At 36.7% G+C, this 27,357-nt stretch overlaps 1 protein-coding gene across 2 annotated transcripts in view; it reads left to right on the forward strand.

Annotated features, from left to right (window-relative positions):
- The window catches only part of ADCY8 (adenylate cyclase 8), a 387,812-nt gene that overhangs the window by 277,956 nt on the left and 82,499 nt on the right, over positions 1 to 27,357 (forward strand). For both annotated transcript variants that reach the window (XM_072603060.1, XM_072603059.1), the window contains 2 exons: positions 24,335 to 24,536; positions 26,134 to 26,223. In XM_072603060.1, coding sequence (XP_072459161.1) covers positions 24,335 to 24,536; positions 26,134 to 26,223 — 292 coding nt within the window. The remainder of the gene's footprint in view (positions 1 to 24,334; positions 24,537 to 26,133; positions 26,224 to 27,357) is intronic.

Here is a 27,357-nt window from a genome sequence, read left to right on the forward strand (position 1 = left end):
CCATGAAACATCATGCCTCTTTCAGCATAAACTGATCACCTGAAACTTTAAAACCATACAGATTGAAGCAACTTTTAATACTCAACACCATCTCAATTTCCTCCATTTCCTCTCCCCTCTGTTTAGACAGCTGGAGGAAGGAGCAACAAATGCCTCCCAGAACCTTCCTTTATAGAAGATTCAGAATTTTCCAGGTAACTCTACATTTTCCATCAGTAGTTCTGCTTGGCTTCAGCTGCACAGAGTATTAGGAACCTGAGCCTGATACCAGCTGGTAGTTCCCCTACCCTCTTACTTTTCAGCTTCCTTTTGTGTTCTATCTTCTTCCATTGGATTGTAAGCTCCTTGAGGGCAATGATTGCTTTATTTTTTTCTTACTTGTATCCCCAGTACAGTGACTGGCACTGTAATAGCATTGTTACAGCAAGGACCCCAGCATATACAGGAGAACCTGCTGTATAGATTTTTAGATTTGCTTTTCTAAAAGGAAAGCAGCTTTTGAGGAGTCAATAATCACTTTAATCAAGCACATATATCATTCACTCAGTTCGTGGGAAAAATCAGCACCCTGAACTTCAGAGAAAATACAAGGGAATAATAATCAATACACAGGGCTTCCAGCTGCCTGACCATAAGCAATACATACATCACAGATCAAGAGACAGATACATAATTACCAGAGAGAAAAGTACCATCATCTGGGTTTTCAAAGCTGGGAGCTCCTGAGTGGCTGCCCATAGTCTCATCTGATCAAACAAGTACTTCCAATCAGTAAGCCCCAAAACCTTACCTCAGAGGATTCATACACTTTTCAAAGTCAGAGGGCATCACTACCCTTGAGAACCAGTGCCTCATTAGAAATTAACAAAAGGTGTGGGCCGTCCTGCAAAACAAATCTCCCCTAATGTGTAGGCCCATTAATGGATGGGGAAGGTCTTTAACTCTCATTAACATTACAGCACTTAGTGTTTATTGAATTGGATTGAATTGAACTGAAAATCACCTACACTGAGAGTGAGAGAGAGAAAGAATCCAGAAGATTTAAATCCCCAACATTATTAAATCACAATTCTATCATTCTTGTGATCTGTTTCCCAAACCCCTGACCTGTTTCTTTATGATGTCCAGGTGGTCTCCAAAGACAATGTCATTTTTCTTTCTCCTTACACTAACTTTTACTTAAATACTCTGTCATATACCCCCCATCCCTGTTACCATATTTCCTCAAATGAAATTGTCTGCAATTTTACATACACATACCCCTTTACCTGTTCTTTTACTTTTGAATGAAGAAGAATTAATAATAATAACATTTAAGATTTATTAAATGCCCAGGGTCCTGCATTAGGATTTGAACTCAGATCTTCCTGAGTCTGGGCCCAGCACTCTATCCAATAATCCAGTGAGCTAAATACCAAACAAGAGTCATGATTCAGTCATAAGTTTCATACCATCAAATCTCAGTGATTTCTATGAGATCAGATTTGCCTCCTTGCATTAGGACTTCTAAGTCCTCTTCTTTGTTGCCTGAACTTTAGGTATTTGTGTATAGATTTATCATTCTATGGGTCTTGTATTACTGGCTTCTTTCTTATGTTTTGTCTCATATGAATTTGTAGGTGTCTCATATGTAATTTTTCTTTGTAGTTATTATACATATGCACATATAGGCATAAGATGTATGTATGTGTATGTAATTTTCTCCTTCCTTCATCCTTTTTAATGTAAAGCCCTTTTGATTAGTTTTGAAAGACAACCAGCAAATAATCTTATCAACCTTTGTTAGGTGGACTCCATTTCTGGTCAGAGTTGTATCATTCTTATATTTTAAACCATAATCCTCAATTACAAATCTCATTCTCATATAACATCTCTTACTCAGCTGTTCATTCTATGTTTTTCCTCTTCAGTGAATAAAATACAACCTATATTCCTAATGATCTTTATTTTCTTTTTTATTATTATTTTATTTGTTTTCAGTGGTCTACAATCACTTCCATATATCTTAGATTTTTCCCTTTCCTTCCTCCTTTTCCCCCCACCTCCCCCCTCCCTGCCTGAGATGGCATATAATTTTATGTAGGTTCTACACATGCATTCTTATTAAACACATTTTCACCTCAGTCATGTTGCATAGAATTAAAATGAATGGGAGAAATCATAAAACAACCCAAAGCATAATACAAAAGAAAATTATCTGCTTCATTCTGCATTCAAATTCCATAGTTCTTTCCCTGGATGTGGAAAGCATTTTGCCTAAGAGACCACTGGGAATTATTTAAGTCCTTGCATTGCAATGAAGTACCAAGTCTACCAGAAAAATTCCTAGCATGCTGTGGTTGTTGCTGTGCGCAAAGTTCTCCTGGTTCTGCTCCTTTCACTCAGCATCAGTTCATATAAGTCTTTCCAGGCCTCTCTAAAGTCTTCCTGTTCATCATTTCTTATAACATTACAGTATTCCATTACATTCATATACCACAACTTATTCATCCATTCCCCAAGTGATGGACATCCCCTTGATTTTCAGTTTTTGGCCATCACAAAGAGAGCTGCTATAAATATTTTTGTACATGTGGGACCCTTTCCCATTTTTATGATCTCTTGGGGATACAGTCCTAGAAGCAGCATTTCTGGGTCAAAGGGTATGTACATTTTTGTAGCCCTTTGGGCATAGTTCCAAATTGTTCTCCAGAATGATAGGATCAGCTCACAGCTCCACCAACAATGAATTTGTGTTCCAACTCTCCCACATCTTCTCCATATTTATCATCTTCCTGTTTTGTCATATTAGCCAATCTGATAGGTATGATATAGTATCTTAGAGTTGTTCTGATTTGCATCTCTACAATCAATAGTGATTTAGAGCATTTTTTCATATGACTATAGATAGCTTTAATTTCTTCCTCTGAAAACTGCCTGTTCATATCCTTTGACCATTTATCAGTTGGGGAATGATTTGTATTCTTATACATTTGACTCGGTTCTTTACATATTTTAGAAATGAGGCCTTTATCACAAACACTAGTTGCAAAAATTCTTTCCCAGTTTTCTGCTTCCCTCCTAACCTTGGTTGCATTGGGTTTGGTTGTGCAAAAACTTTTCAGTTTAATATAATCAAAATTATCCATTTTGCACTTTATAATACTTTCTACCTCTTGTTTAATTAAAATTTCTTTCCTTCTCCATAAATCTGATAAATACATTATTCCTTGCTCCACTAATTTGTTTATAGTATCAATCTTTATACCTAGGTCATGTACCCCTTTGGACTTTGTTCTGGTACATGGTGTCAGGCATTAGTCTATGCCTAGTTTCTGCCACACTGTTATCCAGTTTTCCCAGCAATTTTGTCAAACAGTGAGTTCTTATCCCAGAAGCTGGGGTTCTTGAGTTTATTAAACAGTAGATTGCTATATTGACTACTGTATCTTGAGTACCTAACCTATTCCACTGATCTACCCTTCTGTTTCTTAACTGGTACTAAGTGGTTTTGATAATTACTGCTTTAAAGTACAATTTGAGATCTGGTAGAGTTAGGACACCTTCCCTAGCATTTCTTTTCTTTAGTTCCCTTGATATTCTGGACCTTTTGTTCTTCCAGATGAATTTTGATATTATTTTTTCTAGCTTTACAAAATAATTGTCTGATAGTTTGATTGGTATGGCACTGAATAAGTAATTAATTTAAGTGGAATTGTCATTTTCATTATATTGGCTCAGCCTACCCACAAGCAACGGATGTTTTTCTACTTTCTTGATCTGACTTTATGTGTTCAAAAGTATTTTGTAATTGTGTTCATATAGTCTCTGGATTTGTTTTGATAGGTAGACCCCCAAATATTTTATAGTGTCTACCCTAGCTTTAAATGGGATTTCTCTTTCTATCTCTTGCTGTTTGATCTTTATTTTCTTGCCCAAATTTTTTGCCCAAGACTTCTTAACTAGTGCTGATACTTTTTAGGTTCCTTTTAACAGTATCCTTTGTGCCAAAGTGAATCACCAGAAGTGGGTAGCTGTCATCTGTTTTTTAAGTCTTAGGAGATTTTCTGTAATGCCTTAGATACCTGCTCCAGGAATGCAACAGACCTCCATATTTTTATTATCAGGGCAACAAGTATGTTCAGTAACTCCCATATCAGGGAATTACCATTCTAGTCTTGATGCTATAGTGATGCTATGTGAACACAGTCTTTCTTCTCATAACATTTTCCCAGCATCCCTCATGGGGCCTTAAGCATAATAAGGACTCAGCACATGTCTGTTCAATTGAATTGAATTAAATCAAACATTTAAAGTTAATTCATTCAGGCTTCTCATCTTTTTAGAGCTAGTCAATCACTAAGACATTTTGTTATGCAATGCCCCCAAACCACATATGATTGTACATTCAAATGATTTAACTCTCCTACTTTGTGTCCTTGCCAAGTACATACAGATGCCAAGTATGGCATTACTGGCCATCCTGGTCAAATACATATGCTCTTTCTTTTCCTCCTTCAACCATTATTGGTTGGAAAAATATTTACCTTAGAAAGGCTGAAAATGCTCTCAAATCTCATTCCTTTTACTTTACACAAAAGCTAAAATAAAGAAAAGCAGAAGTTGAAATATTACCAGACTGTCTACATGTCATGAGATGAGTGGTCCAATTGTCCCAGACACACTAACTCTTCCTTTTTATGGTCACTATTTTCCTATCCAGATTATTTTATCTCTGACAGATTCTTTGTATCTAAACATATGGTAAGGGTCTTTTATGTACATTGTTTTCTCCAAACAGATGTTTAACATCCTGCTTCATTATCTCTAGCTCATTCAAATCTTGAAGTCTGGGGGGCAAAGCGCATTGATCTAGCCAAGCAAAGAAAGAGCAACCTCCCTGAATATTTTCCTTTTTCTCTCATCCTCCTTCACATGGTATTGGCAAAAGGTTAAATTGAGCCAAGCAAATATTTCTAAATGATAGTCTATGCATAACAAGCAGTGATAAAATAGGAATATTTACATGTTTAAGTGATTTACAATTACAGTGGACTTTCATGTATGTTTTCTCATTTGTCTAAAACACAATAGTCTTGTGAGGCAGTCATTGTAAAGATTATCATTCCTATTTTTCAGAAGAGAAAAACCAAGGTCCAAAAAAATAAATTGGGTTAGTTGCCCAGAGACATATGGCTACTAAATGGTTCAAACAGAATGGAATCATTGATTTAGAACTGAATGGATCCTTGGAGGTCACTTAACCTATGTAGAATACACATTGTTTGACAGGGTAATGGACCCTTTAGGAGGTCTCCTAGCATTCAGGATCGCAAGATTTCAGAGTTGAAAGGGACATCAGAGGCCATCAAACTAATCCCAAAACTCAAAAAAAAAAAAATCACTTCTACAACTTCTATATGGCATGTAACCTTTTTCTCCTGAGGGGTCATTTACCGCTCCTTCCACCCTGCTCACATCTTCTCTCCAAGACATCCTCTTTCTTTCACTTTTAGATAGTTTCCATGGTCAGGAAGTTTCTTCCTAACATCAAGTCTAAATTTGCTTCTTTGTCAAAGTTCTGTCCTCTGGAGCCAAGTAGCAAAGTGAATGCTTTTCTGTGACAGTTATTGTGTCTTCCTGAAGTCTTCTCTTCTCCAGGCTAAGTGTACTCAGTTTTTTCAGCTGATTCTTGTAAGATATGAATTTTTGCCGACCCTTCCACCCATCCTCCCAGCCTTCTTGTCTTCAGGCTAAACATGGCTCCTTCAATTGATTATAATGTCATGAACTCAAGGTCCTTCAATATCTAAGTGACTCTCTTCTGCCTGCTCTCCAACTTATCTGTATTTTTCCGAAAATGTGGTGTCCAATGCTGAGCACAAGACTGACGATGTATTTTGCCCAGGATGGAGTAGACTAAGAATATCCCTTTCTTTTCCTTGGACACTATGATTTTCTTAAAACATCCCAAAATTAGATGAACTTTCTTGGCTGCCAGACAGTACTCTTTGATCTAATTGAGACTAAAGTTCCTAACACCTTCAACTATTTTTAAAATGTTTTTAGTTTTTTTAAGTTTAATTGATGTAATGTTGTGGTTTACATTGCATATATTTACAGATTACTCACTTATGAGATGTCTCATTAAAAAAAGTGAGAGTAAAGTAAAACTAATAATGTAATGACCATATCTGAAAGTGTATCCAATGTTTCTCAACTGTGGCACCACTCCCCCATACTTCTCTATTAAAAAGAAATGAATAAATCTATTTTCTCCTCTTCCTACCACCTATCACTTTGGAGGGAAAAAAAGGAAAGAAAAATAAATTTATTGTAGCAAACAGATATAGTAAAGCAAAACAAATTCCTTTAATGACTGTATGATAGACATATGGATAGATAGACATAGATAGATAGATAGATAGATAGATAGATAGATAGATAGATAGATAGATAGATAGATGATAGATAGATAGATAGATGATAGATAGATAGATAGATAGATAGATAGATAGATAGATAGATAGATAGATAGATAGATATACATAGATAATGTTGTTCGGTCATGTCCAACCCTTTGTGACCCCATTTGGGGTTTTCTTGGCAAAGATACTGGAGTGATTTGCCACTCCCTTCTCCAGTTTATCTTACAAATGAGGAAACTGAGGCAAATGGAATTAAGTGATTTGCCCAGGATCACGCAGCTAGTAAATGTCTGAGGTCAGATTTGAACTCAGGAAGATGACTCTCCCTGACTCCAGGCCCAGCACTCTATCTATTGTGCCACCTAACTGTCCTGTAGATAAATAGAAAGATAGATAGATAGATAGATAGATAGATAGATAGATAGATAGATAGATAGATAGATAGATAGATGATAGATAGATAGATAGATAGATAGATAGATAGATAGATAGATAGATAGATAGATAGATAGATATCAAGCAAACATTCTACCTTCTAACTCTCACCGTCATGGATAACATGCTTCATATCATTCCTCTGGAGTAAAGGCTGTTGTTTTGATCACAGTTCTTACAACTTACAAAGTTGCTTGTTTTTACAGTGTTGTTGCTACCATATAAATTGTTCCAGTTCTGTTCTTCACTCTTCAACAATTTCTAAAGGTCCTCACAATTTAAATTAAATAGATTTAAATTCTTCTCATTCTGCTCACTTCACTTTGCATGTGAGTTTTTTCATGTCTTTTTAATTTAAAAATTAGTGATATTTTGTTTTCCCCAAATTACATGTTAAAGTAATTTTCAAAACTTTTTTTAAAGTTTTGAGCTCCAAATTCTGTCCCTCCCTCTCTTCTCCTCTCCCTGAGATGGTACGTAATCCTTATTAGTTATACGTGTGCAATCATTTTCCATGTCATTTTCAAGTCATCCTTTTGCTCATTTCTTATAGCTCAACTATTCTCCATCACGTTCATACATCACAACTTACTCAGTCACTCTTGAATTGTGGTGCCAAAAAACCTTCAGTTATTTTTCAGGGAAACTGCTTCTAAAAGTATTTCTCTGTCTTGAGCTTATGAAGTAAATTTTTAAGCCAGTATTCATTTATATATATTTCCAAGAAATTTCATTTTGTTCCATTTCAACCAATGTTTTGTTCTTTCAATATTTCTTGAATCCTCACTCTTCTCCATGATAGCCATCTTTCTCAGTGTTTTATCATTTGAAAATATGAGAAAGATGTCACCAATGCCCTTAACTAAATCTTATTTAAAATAATTTAATACCAGGACCAAATGCAGATTTTCAGTTCAGTCTATTGGACACTTCCCTCCCAGGTCATATCCAGTTACTAATGAACCACTCTTGGGCTTTTAATATGGCAGTTCTCAATCTATCTAATTTTTCTCTCCTTATCATCTTGCTCAGAGGTGTCAAACACACCTCTGGGCTGCTTCAGGCTACAATACTTCCAAGTGAGATCCAAACCAGATTAAAATTAGGAATTTTTATTATTTTTATAATATTATATTTTATAATTTTATATTATAAAATATATTTCTACAATAATAAATAATATTATTATAATAATTACTTAGGAAATATTTAGCAAAATAAATGAAAATACAATAAAATATAGACATTATATTTTAAAACTGTCTCTATGCAGTCTGTGAGGATCCTTAGGTATGGATTAGTAATCCTTATTTCAATGTGAATTTGACATCACTGTTCTAGCCACAGTCTCTCTGTGCTTTCTACAAAAACATAAGAGATTTTTGTCAAATGTTTTGCTGAAATCTAGGTGACCTGTGTAACTTTCCACAGGTCTACCAATGTATAAAATTCATCTAAGCTAGGCTAACTGAACTGATCAAGACAGCTAAGCATTGTTACTGCTCTCTCATTTATCTTGGATGTTAAATCTCTTATTGTTTTTGTTTTGGCTTTTCCAGTTTAAAAAATCATTAGCATTATCAGACATAGATTATAGGTAGAGCAAACAGAAGCATTATATGAACAAGCAGTCAGTTCTTCCATCTCTCTGTCATTAAATATCATCTCACCTGCCTCATTTACCCCAATCAATCATCCTATCCTCTCTTAGATCTTTTTCTCTCTTTCACATATATAATAGGTGAGTATGTGTACACACACTCATACACACACACACACACACACACACACACACACACACACATATTTCTGGACTGACCTGTAGTTTCATTAGTGTAGGAATCTCCCAGGTAAGAACTTACTCTACCATCAGCACCTTCTTCACCTTCTCTGCAATTAACAGTTTTCTGAAGTTTCTCCAATATAACTAAAACAAGAACAAAGTTTTTTTTGTTCTTGCTTTCATCATCAACCTCAACTCATTCTGAGTTCTGTCATTTCTGACATCATTCATAGTCACATACCATACTTTTTTACATCTTCTTTTTCTTACATTCATCTCTTTGTACACTTCTTTCAAAAGAAAAAAATGTTGGTTGATGAATTTCCTTTGCATCTACATTTGTCTTTTCAGACAACCTTCCTTTTTATTCCTTATTAAAATTATCTGGTTTTGGATCTTAAGAATTTCATTCTTGAGAACTTCTCATTCTTTCTGGTTTGATGACCTTTATAAAATTTTCATCCATGGAATATTTCTGCTATACATAACTCATTAAAGACTTCCTCTGTGTCTGATATTGTGGTAGACACTATGGAGAAAGCAAAGGAGAGAAAAAATGCACAAGACAAAAATCTTTTCCCTTTCAAATCCATTTGGGAAGATAGGATTAATGTTCTCCAATGTATCAGTAATATCCTCAATATGGATTCCCTTTCCAATGATGTAGAAAACAACCTATCTATACCTACTCATATAGTATAACTCTAAAACAAATTAGACTATGACAAGAAAGTAGATGCAGTCATGTGCCAAAATTTGTGCTTCAATTCAATTTAACAAACTTATTAGGCACCTACTATGTGAAAGGACTTTTGCCCACTACTAATAATAAAATGATAAAAGAGAACAAGCAAAATTCTTGTCCCCAAGGAATTTAAAATCTAGAAAGAGAAATATAGCATAACATAAATAATTGCATAGAATATAATGGGTTAAGGAGAGATACGAGCAAAGTGATCTAACAACATTTCAGAAGGAAGATAGATTTTCATCTGAGTATATCAAGGAGAATCTGGTGTGGGATGATCTCCTATCACAAAGTATAGACTGTGCTTTGGAAATGGAGAAGAGGAGAGATCATCAACTCTTCTAGTAGTTAGTGGAGAAACAGTTATTAGATTGCTTCTGAAATAGTAGAATACTTACAGAATTTTTTAAGAGAAGAACAAATAATTCTATAGAGAAAATTATTAACACATGAGTATCTTTGGATACTAGATTTGACTATGTGATTTCTGTGGTATAGTCAATGAACTTTGAAAGATCAGACAGGAAACTCCACATAAGATAGGACAAATTTTTTTTCTTCATAATTTTGAAAATAAAAATGTGAATGGAGTTTACAGCTTAAGTCAGGCAAAACTTTTGGATATGTTTTTAAAGGGTGGTTACTAAACATCTAGAAAAGAAAGCGGCAATCACAGAGGCAGCATGGTTTCATCAAACACATCATGCCAGATTAATCTTATTTCATTTGTTTACTGTGCTATTAAAATGGTGGAACAGGGGCATACTCTGGATATAGTTTACCTAGATTTTTGACAAAGCATTAAATAAAGTCTATCATGTAAATCATGTAGGTTAGACCACTGGTGTCAAACTCAAATGGAAATGAGGGCCTGCTAAATAGCATAATGACTTAGAAAACTATATATTAACATTATCTATGTTATGTTGTATTTTTATTGATTTTATTAAATATGTATAAATTCTATTTTAATTTGGTTCTAGAGACATTCAGAAATATACTAAAGCATTCACCTCTGGGCCAGATAATAATAAAATTGGTAATAGAACTGGTTGAGTGTCTGGGTCCTAAGGTATGCATTCATTCCTTAATGTCACTTGGAAGAAAATCTTTCTAGTGAGAATATCTTCCGGACCTTGTGCTAATCTACATTTTATTAATTCCTTTTTTAAAAACATACAGATGGTAGAGGAGAAATAGGGAGAAATAGCTAACGTGGATATGAGAGTCAAGATGCCAAAATGGTTTGACAGGCTAGATCATTGTACTAGATTCAGTGAAATTTACTCTAAAAGAAGTCAATGTAAAGTTTTACACTTGGGTTCAAAATATCAACTCTACAAATACATGATAAGGAGTTATGGGAGACGGGTCAGACATCTGTTCCTGTGAAAATGATGTAGGGATTCCAGTAGAGACATAAGCTACTGCCTCTTTTGCATTTGGGTATTTTTGATTGCTGAAAGGAGCAAAAAGTGATGCACATACACATATGTGTGTGTGTTTCTGTATGTGTATGTATGTATTTTTTGTATAACAAAACTGTTAAAATCAGCTTGAAAAGAAATATAACCTCTGTGATAAAATTTTAATGCTATAACCCAGATATGGAGGGAAAATTACCTCTTAGATAAATGCATGAAAGGATCCAGTTATTTGGCTGAAGAGTACTTAGAATCAAAGATGACTAAAGTGTATGAAGTTCATCATACTGTTACTCCAACATTTTGAAGTACACTTCCTAGTATATAGATAATACTAAACAAATGCTTGTTAACTTGACATATAACTGAGGAACTATAAATCAAATTACTGGGGAAGATTACATAAGGACTCTTGGAGTCATGCCTGACAGAAAGGTGAGATTTTTGAGTTTTACATAAGTTTAAAATGCATCACTGTTCATGAGGAGGTCTCGATCTGAGATATTAGCAGCTAAGAGGGAGACTTGAAGAGGGGTAAAAGAGAAGATAAATAGGGAAGGTGGAAAAGAAGCTCGCTGAATACAGAGAGGGTTGTAAAAGGTGACAAGAGATGAACAGTGATTATGCCAGACAGAATAGGAGAGCTGATTCAAACCTGAAAGGCATGACCTGAAGCTGCGTTGCTGGGAGCCTATCTGATTAGAAGAGAGGCATTGTTTTGCTGAGAGCTGATTGCTAAAGCAAGGTTGCCTTCTATTGCCATTTATCCCCTGAAAGAAGAGATACCTTTCAAGGTTTGCAGTTGGGCTTTTTGGTACTTTCCAGAGAGAGAGAGAGGAAGAGGGAGAGAGTAATGGAATGACAAACTTTGAATCTGCTTTGCTATAAGAAGAGGTGTGGCTTTTCTGATGTGATTGGTTATGCAACATAAGCCCCTGTGATTTGAAGAGGTGGCTTAATGACCCTACCACTATGTACAACTTGAGAGGGAGTAGCTCTTCAGAGTCTCAGAGCAGATCTGACAGAGCTCAACAGTTGTTCAAGCTTAATGGAACTGCTTATTACTGAATGTAACACACTCTGCCAAAAGTATCTACTAAAAGAATTTATCAGTGCTTCAGTGGCTGAAGAGTGGCAGCAGGGCAGTTCAAAGGACTAAGCTGGAAGCAGGATTATATCTGGCTTGGAAGGTGTTCCTATTCCCTGGGTTCTTAGATCCAGGTTCCTAGGCTGCTTCTACCTGTATCTGAGGGGACATGGATGATCAAGATGGTGGCAGTGGTTTGGTCTACCTGACCCATGTTGCATCCTTTCTTTTTTTTTTTTTTTTAATGTTTAACAATCACTGCCATACAATTGAGATTTTATCCCCCCCACACCTACCCCCCACTACCCCCCTCCTTCCCCACGACTGCATACAATTCTGTATAGGTTCTACATATACTTTCCTATTGAGTATATTTTCACTATAGTCATGCTATGTAGTCAGACTAAAATAAATGAAAGAAATCATATAACAAATCAAAACATGATACACAAAAACTTACACATACACAAACATGATCTGCCACATTTTGCGAATGACTTCCATATTTCTTTCTCTGAGTGTGGAAGGCATTTTGCCTTGAGAACCACCATTGGGATTTTTTTTTTTAAGAAGTTCTTGCATTATTACGAAATTCCAAGTCTACCAGAAAAAACTCTCGCACACTGTGGTCGTTGCTGTGCACAAAGTTCTCCTGGTTCTGCTCCTTTCACTCAGCATCAGGTCATATAAGTCCTTCCAGACCTCTCTGAAGTCTTCTTGTTCATCATTTCTTATGGCACAATAGTACTCCATTACATTCATATACCATAATTTATTCAGCCCTTCCCCAATTGATGGACATCCCCTTGACTTCCAGTTTTTGGCAACTACAAAAAGTGCTGCTATAAATATTTTTGTACATGTGGGACCCTTTCCCATTTTTATGATCTCTTGGGGATATAGTCCTAGTAGCGATATTGCTGGGTCAAAGGGTATGCACATTTTTGTAGCCCTTTGGGCATAGTTCCAAATTGCTCTCCAGAATGGTTGGATGCGCTCACAGCTCCACCAACAATGAATTAGTGTTCCAACTCTCCCACATCCTCTCCAGCATTTATCATTTTCTTGTTCTGTCATGTTTGCCAATCTTATAGGTGTGATGTGGTACCTCAGAGTTGTTGTGATTTGCATCTCTCTAATCAATAGTGATTTAGAGCATTTTTTCATATGATTATAGATATCTTTAATTTCTTCCTCTGAAAATTGCCTGTTCATATCCTTTGACCGTTTATCAATTGGGGAAGCATCCTTTCTTTCTCTCAAATCTCTTTGCTGTATCCTCCTAGGATTCCTTTCTTGACTTCCAGTATCAGTTAATGGTGGTAATGATGAGAATGTTTTTAGGGGTACTCTACCAGGTGATGGATATGAGGGCCAAACTAGAAGCTGAGTCAATGACCTAGGGAAAAATGTTCTTCTTATAGATCTTGAGTCTAAGGTCCTGGGTTTACTCCATGTGGGTCTGAGGGAAGGTGGTAGTTAAGGTAGTAGGAAATGGTTTGGCCTTCTAGGCACATGACACCTCCTATCTCTCCACCAAAATACTTAGAACAGCACTTTGTGTGGTAGCACAGAACTTGAAAAAAGTAGATGTTCATCAGTTGGGGAATGGCTGAACTGATTGTAGTACATGAATTGTGCCATAAGACACGATCAATATGAAAGATTCTGAGAATGTTGGAAAGACTTTTATGAACTGATCAAAGAGAAATGAGTAGAGCCAGGAGACCAATTTATATGATGGCTACAAAAATGTAAAGGTAAACAACTTTTAAAGGCTTCAGAATGCTGGTGCATGCAGTGACCAATCATTACTTGGGAAGACTTTTGGCAAAGCTTGCCTTCTGCCTCTCAGCAAAGAGGCAATGAACCAAAGGTACAGATTGTGAGCTGCATGAAGAGTCAGAAAACTCATGGCCTTCCTTTTTATACACTACCAGGTAAAAGTGCTTTTTTTTTTTTTTTTTTTTTTTTACATTTTTGAATGCAGTAAAACTTTGAAATGTAAAAACCATTCTTAGCTCACTAGCAGCAGGCTACATTTGGTCTGTGAGCTGTAGTTTGTTGACCCCTGATCTAAATGAGGCTTAAGGGCCCTAAGTTCACATGGTATGGGGACTAATTTGAGAAATTGTGGGTATTTTGCTTTAAAAAAAAAAAAAAGAAAATTAAGGGGAAACTAATAGCTACCTTCAGGTATTTAAATGTCTGTCAAAGAAGAGGGATTCAGCTTAGTCTCTTTGGCCCCAGAGGTTAAAAAGAGACAAATTTAAGCTTGATGTCAAGAAATACTTCCAAGCAATTAGAACTATGTGGAATGAGATTTTGCAGGAGGTGGTGGGTTCTCCTCCACTTGGAGATCTTTGAACAAAGTCTTAAGCATCTCTCGTTGAGTATGTTTTGGTGAGAATACTGTTTTTGATGTGGACTGGACTTGTTCTCTGTGGACTCTTCCAAATCATATTCCGTGATTCACTGCGTAACACAGTCTTAGCCTCTAGGAACTTACAGTGTAGAAGGGACAGTAAGACATGTAGACAACTATAACACAAGCCAAAATGTACAGTTCCATAGAAAAAATAGAAATAAAATGCTACATTTCTTGCTTCTCCCAATTGTTAGTGACCTTTCCTCCTTCAATATTACTTAATATTAACTTTCCTGTGTACATATTCTTTAGAATGCAAACTCTCAAAGAATAGGGCCTATTTTTGTTGGTATCTTTGGCCTAGGGCCAAATAGGGCCTAGCTTGTGTTATGCACATAGTAGCTACTTAATAATACTTATCAAATCAATTAAAGAATGACTGAATATGTGAGTTGACATCTAAGTTCAGAATCTAGAGGATAGACAGAATTTAACTTATAAATTTGGGAAGGGTGTTCCACACAAGGAGAACACCTTGAGGCATATCAGTTACGATGTGTTTGAGAAAGGTGAGTAGTTCCAGTCTGTATAGAGTGTATGGTACATTAAAGCAATCATGTGTAATAAGGCTAGAAAATTGGACTAGAGCCATCAGATTTTGGTATATCAAGAAAAGAAGTTCCACCTTTCTAATTCTCATTTCTGCAAAGAAAAAGGAGAACTCTTAAACCAGCTTTATGAGGGTGATGATCAAGGAGTCATTGATAGGGAAGTAGAAAGGAGTTGGGAGCAAAGTTTCACTCATGTTAAAAATGTTGTTAAATAGTGTCTGGTTTCTACAGAATATCTTTTCAATGGTAGACTTCACTATCTATTTAAAAGGAGATCCCTGAAACCTTATTATTGAGTTGAAAGGTCTTCAATATTTCATCCTGGTTTGAAGATGACTGGTTTCTCAAAAGAAGCTCAAGTAAAGAAATTCCTGGCAAGTTTGTCCAAACTGGAAAGACTTCAAGCATGAGCATGGAAGCAGCCTGTCTACTGCCCACAGACCAACCTAGACAAGGAAAGCAAAGATCATCACTCAAAAACTGAACTCCAAGTGATAATTTGGTTTTCACTAAAGTCACTTAAAAATCAAATGCAAAATTGAAATGAACTTCAAGTCTATGCAAAAACATCTCACTTCTGTAAGAGCAAAGGAATGGCAGAAATGTTAGACAGAAGACCCAATAGTTTTTAGATGCTATGTCAGTTTAGGTCCTTATCACACCTTGCCTAGACTATTTCTATAGATTCCTTGATGGAGTCCCTGCCTCTAACTTTTCACTCTCTCCAATCTATTCTCCACACAATGACCAAAGTAATCTTCTCAAAGCATAGGTCTGACCATGTCATTCCCTTGCTCAGCCAAGAGTTCCCTATACCAGTGAAATCACAGGTCCAGACCTGACCTTACCAACATTGCCTTGTATTTTTTTCTCTTTTGGTCTGAATCCGTGATTTCATTGGTGAAGGGAACTCCCAGTATGGATACTTCCACCACAGAGGCAGATTAACAACTCATCCATAACCTTTCATCTTAGAATGTTGCGTAGGTCCCTGAAAATGTAAGTGCCATATTCGCATCACACAACAAGTATGTTTAAGAGTCAGGTCTTGAAACCAATTTGCAGCACTGGCCCCAGTGCTTAATATAGTTCCTGGCCCATAGTAAGTACTTAATAAATTCTTATTGACTATCAATTGTTCTATGCTCTTTCTCACCTTGCAAATTGTAGACACTTAATAATTGTTTGTTTAATTGAAATGAATTATGAAGAGGACTTCAGAACCTATCCTTCCATGTTCCAGGTTTCCCGTTGGTTTAATTTTTTCCAAAATATTCTTTGTCAACATCAAACCTAGCCTGGGGTGGAGGGTAGTAGAAGGGGCAAGACAGTGAGAAACAGATTTTCCTGGGTGATTTTCTATAGTAAACTACAACTATGTGGTAATATTACAGACTGGGAGATATGAAGGATGTATGGATAAAGGATATATCTTTTTGTGTTTGTTGATTTTTAAAGAGCACTCAACATTGTGTCCTGTGTCCACATTAGAGTTTGAATATGATAGATATGATGACAGACAGGGCTCCTTCATTCACCAATACCCTCAGTGTACATCTACCTTCTCTTGAATCTCTCTAGTGAACATTTCTCCATTATTTCACAAGGCAGCCCCTTCCACTTTTAGATAGTTCTAATTATGAGGAAGCTTTGTACTTTATATCAAACCAAAATCCTCCTCTCTGCAACTTCCACACTTTGTTCATAGTTCTGTCCTCTCAGACCAAGCAGAATAAGTGAAGTTTCTCTGCCAAGTGACAGCTTTCATAATTAAAGGCAGTTATCCTGTCCTCCCTAAATATCATCTCTAGGTTAAGTGCCCCAGCTCCTTCAACTAATGTTCACATGTCATAATCTCAAGAACAATTTCCCATCATAGTAAGCAGTTCTTCTCTGGATGCTCTCCAGCACAATGATTGGTTGGTCCCTCCAGGAACCTATTTTAAGGAAAATGTATGGGACAGTCAGTCATGTTCCCTCCTTTTTTCCTTTCCAGACCCTGATCCTTGACTCTGCCAACTTCTTTCTCCACCATCCTCCCTCCCTCCCCCCACCACCACTTTAGTGCTTTTCATTTTCCTTCTCTGTCTTATCTCCACCTATGAAATTGTAAGCTCCTTGAGGGCAGGAACTTTTTTTTTCTTATGTTTATATCCTCAGAACTTCATCTTAGATTCCTAAAATGTAGTACCCACTCTAGATGTAATATGACCATGGCAGAGAGGGGAGGGACTGCAACCTCCTCAACCCAGAGCTGTAACGAAAAGGTTCAGATGCCCTGGTTTGCACTGCGGAAGTACAGACCAGACTCTGGGAAGGGAAAATAATAACAACAACACATCCTTCCCCTACTACAGCCTGCTGTAAGTTACTCACATGAAACCCATTCATGGTGCAAGAAAAGTTGGGGGCCTGCCCTTGGCAATGATGGGACCCTGAGATCTCCTCTTACCCTGAATGAGTTCCTTCTGACCCCTCCCTGTCCCTTCCTTCTCATAAGGACAGTAGCCTCCTCCAGAATGGTCTCTCTCAATGGTACTTCCTTCCACTTGTCCTAAGCACCAGAAGTGCAAGTTAAAAATGTGATTATACCTCACTTAGTACAGTTTAGAAATTAATGATCTCCATTTACTGTCACCCAATATGCACTTATCAAGAGCTTATTATGTGTCAGGTACTGTGATAAACATTGATATTACAAAGACAAACATGTGACAAAATAAGGTCTAGTAGTGACATGGAAGGGAACATTTGTCTGTTTTATACCCTAAGAGTAGGAGCTTGGGTCCCTCAAACCTCTTTCTTATAGCTCTAGGATGGAGATGTGTCTTTTCTCAAATGTCACATTGCTTTAACTGTTCCATCATAGCCTGCAAGAGAAGTTGATAGACCCCAAAGAATTCAGGTCCATCCCCCAAGGTCCTTGTGATTCTTTTTTAGATACTTGAATTACATTTGTGAACTCACTAGAATGAGGACTCCATTCACTGGCAAAGACTCAATCTCTTCCAAAGAGAATCATGTGTCATTCTTGATAGAACGAAAGGAGCTCTATCTCTGGAGTCAGAAGATCAAAGTTCATATCTTCCTTTAGTCATCTACTTCCTCTGTGATCATGGAGCTCAGTTTCCTTAACTTGAAAAAGAAGAGGGAATTAGATTAGATGGCCTCTGAAGTCTCTTCCAGCTCTCAGTCCATGATCCTTTCATTCTTCCATAAATACCCCAAAGGTGGTTCACTCAAATGCACTCAAAGACTTTTATTTGGTTCTTTTAAGATCTCAAAAAGTCGATGTAACACCCAGGAAAATTCCTCCAGTAGTCTGTCAATGCATTGGCCATTAGACAAAGAGAATATATGAAAAGTGAGAGCAATTCAATTAATGTCTATTGATCATGAATTCTTAAGGTGTGTGTGTGTGTGTGTGTGTGTGTGTGTGTGTGTGTGTGTGTGTGTGTGTGTGTGTGTGTGTGTATGTGTGTGTATAGCCCCTTTGGCAGTATGGTGAAGCCTATGGCTCCCTTCTCAGAATGATGTGTGTTGCCTACATATATAATTGAAGAAAACCCCAATTTTTAATTAGAGATTAGTGAAAGTAAAAATGTATTATTTTCCCATCCAAGTTCACAGACTCCCTGAAATCTAACCATGAACCATGGACCTTAGTTTAAGAACCCTTACTGTACCCAGCATTATATGTGACATTAGTACAAGAAACAATGGATTAAAAGTAAGGAGAGATCTAGCTCCAACCCAGACTTAAACCCCTTGCTCCAGCATTTACTAGCTATGTAAATGGACTATGGTTTAATCCAAGTGAGCCCTGGTTTTCTCCTAGGTATAAAAAAGAAAGAGTCAATAATACTTATATCCCTTATATGTAGGGTGCTTATAAGGAAACCATTCTGTAACTCTTAAAGTCTATCTATGGATGTGTTATCATCTGTATTATATGTCCCTTTTCCCACCATGACTATGGAAATGGAGAAGGGAAGAGGATAACAAACATTTACAAAATGCCTACTATGTGCTAAACACTGTAGTAAGCAATTTACAAATATTATCTTACGATTGAAGGTCAATTTATATTTTTGACCATTTTATGAGTCACTCTACCCTCCCAAAAATATTTTCATAGGCTATGGACAACCCACCTGTCAATGAGCATGAGTCTCTTAGTACTTAACTAAGCTCATCATCAGATAGTGGATATAGTCTATCACAAGATTTCCTACTCAGGGAAAAATTCCACTTCCTGTACTCTTCTTGCATAAGTTCCAAGAGCCCAATGTCACTTCCATGCCACAGTGAAACACTGGGGGATCCCATTGTAGATGCCCTCAACAAACTGCACCCATAAGAGAAAATAAGACAGAAACTATTCTACAGTATATATTAAAAATGACCATAAGATCTTTTGATAAGCCTTTCTAAAAGTACTAAGAATAACAGAAAAATTGGGAGGAGGGAATAATTTGGTTTTTTTTTAACCTTTAAGACAAGCCCAAGATTAAAAATAAGGTATTTCTTTGTTCTATTTCAGTGAGTCATGCATAGTAATACTTACCATAGGTAGCATGTCTGTATTCATTCATATAGGTAGCCCTTGCTATCTGGTTATGGTCCAAATTTCCTTTATTATTAACTAGAAGAGTTTCAAGACTAGAAGTTAGAAGTTATCTACCAATAAAAATACTTCTCTCTTGTACATAGTAGGGATCCTAAAAATGGAGTTTGTGTGTATGAAATGTGTGTGTGTATATGACAGAGACAGAAAGACATAGGGAGAGAGAGAGAGAGAAAGAGACAGAGAGAGCGTAGTAGGGATAGGAGAAAGAAAGAGAAAAAGAGGAGAGAGGGAACTGATGTTTTCAGTTTTCTTTTGGCCCCATATAACCAGAAACAGTAGCCTCTTCAGGACAATGACAAAAGCATTTCTTTTAAGAGGATCATCATTTAACTCATTTTTTTAAGCACACATCACCTTTAATCATTTAAAATGCAAACCTAATTTCATTTGTTTTCTTTATATTAAAATATACCCTTGTGGTTCAAGTTGATCATGTGTATTGTAGTATGCATTCTCATATTTAAGTTTGAAGAGATCCTGTTGAAGAAGAGAGTCAGAAAAGGACTGTAAAGAGAGACTTAGAGGCCTAGCTGAGGGGTTGCCAATCTGTGGCATGTGTGCCATGTCATACTGATCTTCAATACTGAATGAACCAATTTAATTCAAATTCAATAAGCATTAATCACCTAGCATGTATCAAGTACTCTGGGTACAATGACCAAAAGGAAATAGTCCCTGCCTTCAAAGAGTTTACATTCTAGTGAAGTGAGATAACACATAGATAGTTAATACAACATATTTGGGAAATGAATGAAAAGTAATTTGGAGGGGCATAGCACTAACAACTGTGGAAAACAGAAAGGCCCTTTTGTTGCGCTTGGGCGAGACATAAAGGGAGCTAGGGCTTCCAAGGGCAATAAATGGGAAAGGATAGCTTTCTAGTTATGGAGGAAAGTCTATGTAAAAGGAAGAAGATAGAATGTCATTTGTGGAGAAAAGCAAATAAAACACTGTAAGTAGAATGTTGAGCTGGAGTAATAAATATATTCAATCATTTATTTTTTAATTAAGTAATCAATTAACATTATTAAGCACCTACTACATGCCAACTATTATGCCAAGCACTAGGTATACAAAGACAAAATGAAAGCACTCCTGCCTTTGAGGAGCTTTAACTACCTGCAGTACAAGGCAGAGGACAGGAAGAGATCATGAACTTATTAGTCCCTTGAGTGTGATGGTAGAATTAAAGAGGGTTGCAGAAGGGAGAAGGGAGTGAAGAACTGGAAAGCTAGAGATGGAATATAACTTGATCATGATTGTCCCCAGGGCCAATACTTTGAATGCTATAAACACACAGGACTTGGACAAAATGTTATTGGCTTGTAAAGTGAATGGTTCCACAAAATCAATTCACTGAGATGTGTTAACCTAGCAAGCTATCTATTAGCTTAAAAAAAAGTGCTGAACATGAGTCCAAATGTCTGGGTTCTAGTCCTAGCTCCCTACTAGCTAATTATTTTGACCCTGGCCAAGTCATCTCATCTCTTTGGACCTTAATTTTGTCAGTTACAAAATGAGAAGGTTCTAATTGATAATGTCTAAAGTCCCTTTTAGCCCTGACACTCTGAATAATTACATAATTGAATTTGCAAGTTACTTTGATTTTTTTAAACAGAAAGTATATATCATTACCATTATTTAGCATATATATGGTAGTTCTGAGAAGTTGTGAACACAGAAGAAAGGAGTTCCAGTACTGGGGATCATTGAGAAATCATTAAGTAGGCAGCAAGGTGTTAGAAAAATGATTGGGATGTGAGTCAAAGGACTTGGGTTCAAATTCTGCCTTATTTGTGTAACTCTGGGCAAGTAACTTAACCTTTCTGGACTTCAGTGTCCCCATCTGTAATAAGAGTGGCTTAGACTGTCAGTTGCTAAGCATTTGTTAAATGCACTATGCTGAACCTATGTTACAAAAAGAAACAAAGTATCTAAATTAATTCACTTATTCAGTGCCATACCAATCAAACTACCAAAAAATTATTTTCTAGAGCTAGAAAAAATAGTACCAGAATTCATCTGGAAGAACAAGGTCCAGAATGTCAAAGGAATTCATGGGGGAAAAAATGCTAGGGAAAATGGCCTAGCCATACCAAATCTCAAATTGTATTATAAAGCCGTAATCATCAAAACCATTTGGTATTGGCTAAGAAACAGAGGGGTAGATCAGTGGAATAGGTTAGGTACACAAGATGCAGTAGTCAATCATAATAATAGTCTACTGTTTGATAAATCCAAGGATCTCAGCTTCTGGGATAAGAACTCACTGTTTGACAAAAACTGCTGCAAAAGCTGGAAAATAGTGTGGCAGAAACTGGGCATAGACCAATGCCTGACACCATGTACCAGAAAAAAGTTCAAATAGGTACATGATTTGGGTATAAAGTCTGATATATAAACAGATTAAGGGAGCAAGGATTTATGGAGAATGGGAAGATCTATGACCAAACAAGAGAGAGAACATTGTGAAATGCAAAATGGATAATTTTGGTTACATTAAATTGAAATTTTTTATCAAAAATAAAGCCAATGCAACCAAAATTAGGAGGAAAGCAGAAAACTGAGGAAGAATTTTTACAACTAATGTCTGTGACAAAGGCTTCATTTCTAAAATACATAGAAAACTGAGTCAAATTTACAAGAATACAAGTCATTCCCCAACTGATAAATGGTCAAAGTATATGAACAGACAGTTTTCAGAGGAAGAAATTAAAGCTATCCATAATCATATGAAAAAGTGCTCTAAATCGCTACTGATTAGAGATGAAAATTAAAACAAATCTAAGGTACCACTTCACACCTATCAGATTGGCTAACATGACAAAACAGGAAGATGATAATTGTTGGAGAAGATATGGGAGAGTTAGAACACTAATTCATTGTTGGTGGAACTGTGAGCTGATCCAACCATTCTGGAGAGAAAATTTAGAACTATGACCAAAGGGCTATAAAAATATGCATACCCTTTGCCCAGCAATACCTCTTCCAAGGTTGTATCCCAAAGAGATCATAAAAATGGGGAAATGACCCACATGTACAAAAATATTTACAGTAGCTATTTTTGTGGTGGCCAAGAACTGGAAATTGAAGGGATGCCTTTCAATTGGGGAATGACTAAACAAATTGTGGTATGTGAATGTAATGGAATACTATTTGTGCTACAAGAAATGATGAACGGACAAACTTCAGAAAAATCTGGGAAGATTTATATGAACCGATGCTGAGTAAAATGAACAGAACCAGAAAAACATTATACACAGTAACAACCACAGTGTGCGAGGACTGTTTTTGATATACTTAGCCCTTCACAGCAATTCAAGGACTTCAACATTTCCAAAAGACTCAATGCAAAATGCCATCTACATCCAGAGAAAGAATTATAGAATCAGAACTCAAAATGAAGCTGACTATTTTCTATTTTGTTCTGTTTTGTTTTGGTTTGGTCTTCCTCATGGTTTCTCTCTTTTGTTTTTATTCTTCTATACAACATGACTAATGTGAAAATGTGTTTCATAAAAATGTATGCATAAAACTCATGTAAGATTTCATGCCATCTTGGGGAGGGATGGAGGAAGGAGGGAGAGAAAATTTAAATTCTATATAAGTGATTGTTGAAAACTGAAAACAAATTAATTTTAAAAAAGAAAAGGACATCAGTAGAACATTAAAAAATAAACAGAAGGAAAAAAAGAAGAAAAAAACCAGTCTCTACCTTCAAGGAACTTACAGTCTAATGGAAGAAATAGAATGCAAACAACTATGTACAAAAATATAGATATAAGGCATGCTGAGAATAATCTCAGAGAGGAGGCACTAAGATTAAAGCAGACTAGAAAAGGCTTCTTACAGAAAGCAGAACTTAAGCTAAGACTTGAAGAAAGTCATGGAATCCAGGAGGTGAAGACAAGGAGGGAAAGAGTACCAGGCATGAGAAACAGCCAGTGAAAATGTCTGAAGCCAAGAGATGAGTGATCTCTAATGTCTTTCCCAGTTCTTCTAGAACATAAGTCTAGATTATGTCTAAAGGTCCCTCCAGCCCTAACATTCTGATTTGGAAAACAAGAGATTTAATTAAGAGGACTGTTATTATGTTTTCTGAAGGAAGAAATGGATAAACTCTTCACAGTGGTACTGCTTTCACGGAACACCAACACCTGAGCAAAGTATAAAAATGCCAAGAGTCAGTTCCTACAAGTATCTGCAAAAAATAAAGGCAGGAAACAAACCCAGCAGATGGCAGAACTGCGAAATGTTCCCAAAGAGTTTTCCATCTAGCAGTACCCCGACTCACCTAGAGATGCATATTTCATTGAGGTCCCATCAAACATCCCTAGGCACAATTAGATGACTGGGTTTTTGCTCTGATGAAATCTGTGCTGCTACTTGTGACAAAAATAGAGAGGCCCAGAGTTGACATGGAGTTTGGATTTGAGCATCTAAGTAGGTGGAGGCTGATAGTGCATTGTAACCCCCACATTTTGGGGCAGAGGGCATTTCTCCAGCTCCTGTAGCTAGGATATCGAAATAATCATCCCAGCAAAATGTTGCCTTGGCAGCCGTTGCCTAGTGAGATGAGCGAATGAGAAGATGAGAGGGAAAAATGGAAAGAAGTAATAAATCTAAACAAATATTCATTTTTTAATCAAAATGCACAACACAGAGAGAATATTTTCAAGCTAAATATTACCCATATTTGCTTCCACTAGTAGCTTTTTCTTGAATGAAGACCAAATGGAATATGTTTGAAGGGGGAAATACCTTGTGACGTAACTGGTAGTGCCTAGCAAAAAAAGAGTTGACTAACATTAAATAACCCCCATTTTTCTTCTTCTTTGCAGGATGATGCCTATGGTCATTCAATTTTCTCTCCTGATCATGCTACATTCGGCCCTTGTTCTTATCACCACAGCAGAGGATTATAAGTGTTTACCACTTGTGCTGCGGAAAACTTGCTGTTGGATTAATGAGACCTATCTGGCCAGAAATGTTATCATCTTTGCCTCCATCTTGATTAACTTCCTTGGTGCCATCCTAAATATTGTAAGCATCTCTAAGCACTGGAGACAAAACTATCTAACTTTTAGGCTGAGGAAGTTTCCATATTCTACAGATTTCTCTCTACCTTTCACAAAAAAAGGGAGAGAGAGGCTAATGGTCATGTTCCTGAACTAGCCCCACCCCCTACACACACACCTGAGGGAGGGAGGGCCATAATATAAAGGGAATTGCTCAGTGAGCTCCTCTTAAATCTGCACCCCCTCAAATGGTACCAGTGATTTTTTATGTCACCATCTATCCATTACCTTTCCATTCAAAGAGATTATCCTTTGGACACCACTGCTAGCTAGTCAGTCAATTTATATTATTATGCGATGTCCCAAGAATCAACTGTTAAAAGTAGAATGCACTCCAACCTGAATTCATTAGTATCCTTGGAATATTTGTCATTTCTGTGTCAACTTGATATATTAGATTTTAAGAATTTTGCTAACCCTGAACAGGATAAAAGCATTATAATTTCCCATGAATAGTTTGTATTTACAGATATTTTGAATTTTTCTGGACTAGATTTTAGGCATAATTATTTTAGGCCCTAGGTAGAAGTTGGTACTTTGAGTGATTATTCATTAGGTCATTCTCATGCCATTGAACAGAATCATAGAACTCCTAGAGTTGGAAGGTACTTCAAAGTTCATCTGGCACAACCTTTGTCTGATAGTGTGGTCCACTTAGTATCCTTGACATGTTGTCATCTAACCTTGTATTGGTAACCTCCGGTGGTGAGGAGTTCATTAGGCAAGTTCATTTTGCTTACTCATTAATTGAGAATATTTTATTAGAACTAATGATCTTTCTCACCACCTTTAAAGTTCTATGACCTTGAGATGTCATTCCATTTTTACAAAGTTCTAATTCTTAGGAAAGTCTTCCATGAGTTCTACTGCAGTTTGCCTCCCCCTGCTATTTTCAGTTCTCATTTCTTGGAAACAAAAATAACCAGTTTAAACCCTACTTCCTTGTATCTTAGAAGACATCATCATTAACAGTTGGAAGACACTGTCTCATAAACCATCTAATCCACCTCCCTGTCTGGAAAAGAATCCTCCCTAAAATATAAATAAGTGCATCTAGCTCTAGCTTGAAGACTTTCCCATTTCTTTCAACAGAGTACTAAGGCTTAGTCTCTTCTTACATCTCACATTCTTACATTCTGTAGTCTGAAGTTCCCTCCCTCTTTGATAGTTTATTATGCTATATGTTTTTAGCATTCTCTACTCTAAGGTCTATCCAAATTCCATATTCTAAAATAATATACCCTAAGGTCTACAGCTCTGAGTGCAAGTTTTATTCTGTATTCTAAGGTCTCCTCCAATATGATGGTCTTTGTTCTACCATTCTGTATTTCAAGGTCCCTTCTAGCTCTAACTTTCTGTGTTCTTTGTGACATTATTTACCTACCATGACGCTCTATGGTCCTATGATTCTTTAAACGGCGAAGGTTCCAGCAGAGCATGTGGCCAAACATCTGGTCTCTCCTAGGGTGTTAATTTAAGAGCAGCTTATAGCATCCTCTGCAGTCTCAATCTTGCTCATTGACTTAGTGTTCCTCTTTTTGTTTGTTTGTTTTTATCCCCAGCTGTGGTGTGATTTTGACAAGTCAATACCCTTGAAGAACCAGACTTCCAATTCCTCGGCTGTGTTGACAGATATCTGCTCATACCCAGAGGTATATATATAAGCTCCCTTTGGCAACTCTTAGGCATAGTTAATGCAACATGACTCTCTTTTTAAATGAGCACATTTGATAGACATGCCTCCAGGAAACAAGCCAGTAAGTCTCTCTTACTAAAAAAGCAGAGCTAAATTTAAATGGGGAAAGAGAAAGGAGAGATAGAGAAGGGTCATGGCAATCACATGGCCCCAGGAAAACCCAATGTAAAGAGAAATTCTGGCAGACTCATTAGAAACATTATTCACCTAATAGCATCAACTATTGAAGCCACTAGAGACCTTGGAAGCCAAATAACTGTATCCTCTCATTTTAGAGAATGGGAAACTGAGATCTAGAGGGGTGAGACTCATATATACAAAGTTCTGTATAACTGCAAAAAATTTTACATCTATTAATAATTCACATTAATATAGAGTTTCAAGGTTGGTTAAGTGCTAGTCCTCGCAGTGACATTATGAGCTAGGTGCAATGGATAGGGTGGGAATTCAGCTCAGGAAAGCCCCAGTTCTAATCCTGCCTCAGATACTTACTCCTTCTGTGATTTTGGGCAAGTCACTTTCAACTTCTTTCAGCCTCAGTTTCTTCATCTGTAAAAAACAGCATAATATTAGCTCCTACTTCATGGGATTATTGCGAGGAATGAATGAGATATAATATGTAGAGCACTTTGCAAATCCTAAAGCATTGCATAAATGCTATCTATTTGCATAAGTATGCCTATGCTCATTTTATAAGTGAGAAAACTGAGATTCTGATTGATTGTGACTTGCCCGGGGTGATGCTCTCTGTAATAGAGACAGGCCTGGTATAAGGCACAGTAAGAAAGGGGCAGAATTTGACTGGGTCATGGAGTAGATGGTTAGGATAAGACTGGAAACCACAACATTTTGAGTTACGTTTTTATCTATTTGTTTGTTTTGCTCTACAATATCAGGAAACAGCTACATCACATGGGTTTTAGAGAGAGAATCAGAAACCACAGTAAAGTGGAGGAATTCAGAGAAAAAGCCTCCCATGGAATCTCTCTCAGATGCCCAGTGATCACATATCTTACTGGAATAGGCCAATAGTTGGCCATTGTGGCACCTAACTATAATCTCTGCTACTAGAAACTAAGACTGGTGGATT

The sequence above is a fragment of the Notamacropus eugenii genome, chromosome 4 (assembly GCF_028372415.1).
Source record: "Notamacropus eugenii isolate mMacEug1 chromosome 4, mMacEug1.pri_v2, whole genome shotgun sequence".
NCBI classification, from domain to species: Eukaryota; Metazoa; Chordata; class Mammalia; order Diprotodontia; family Macropodidae; genus Notamacropus; species Notamacropus eugenii.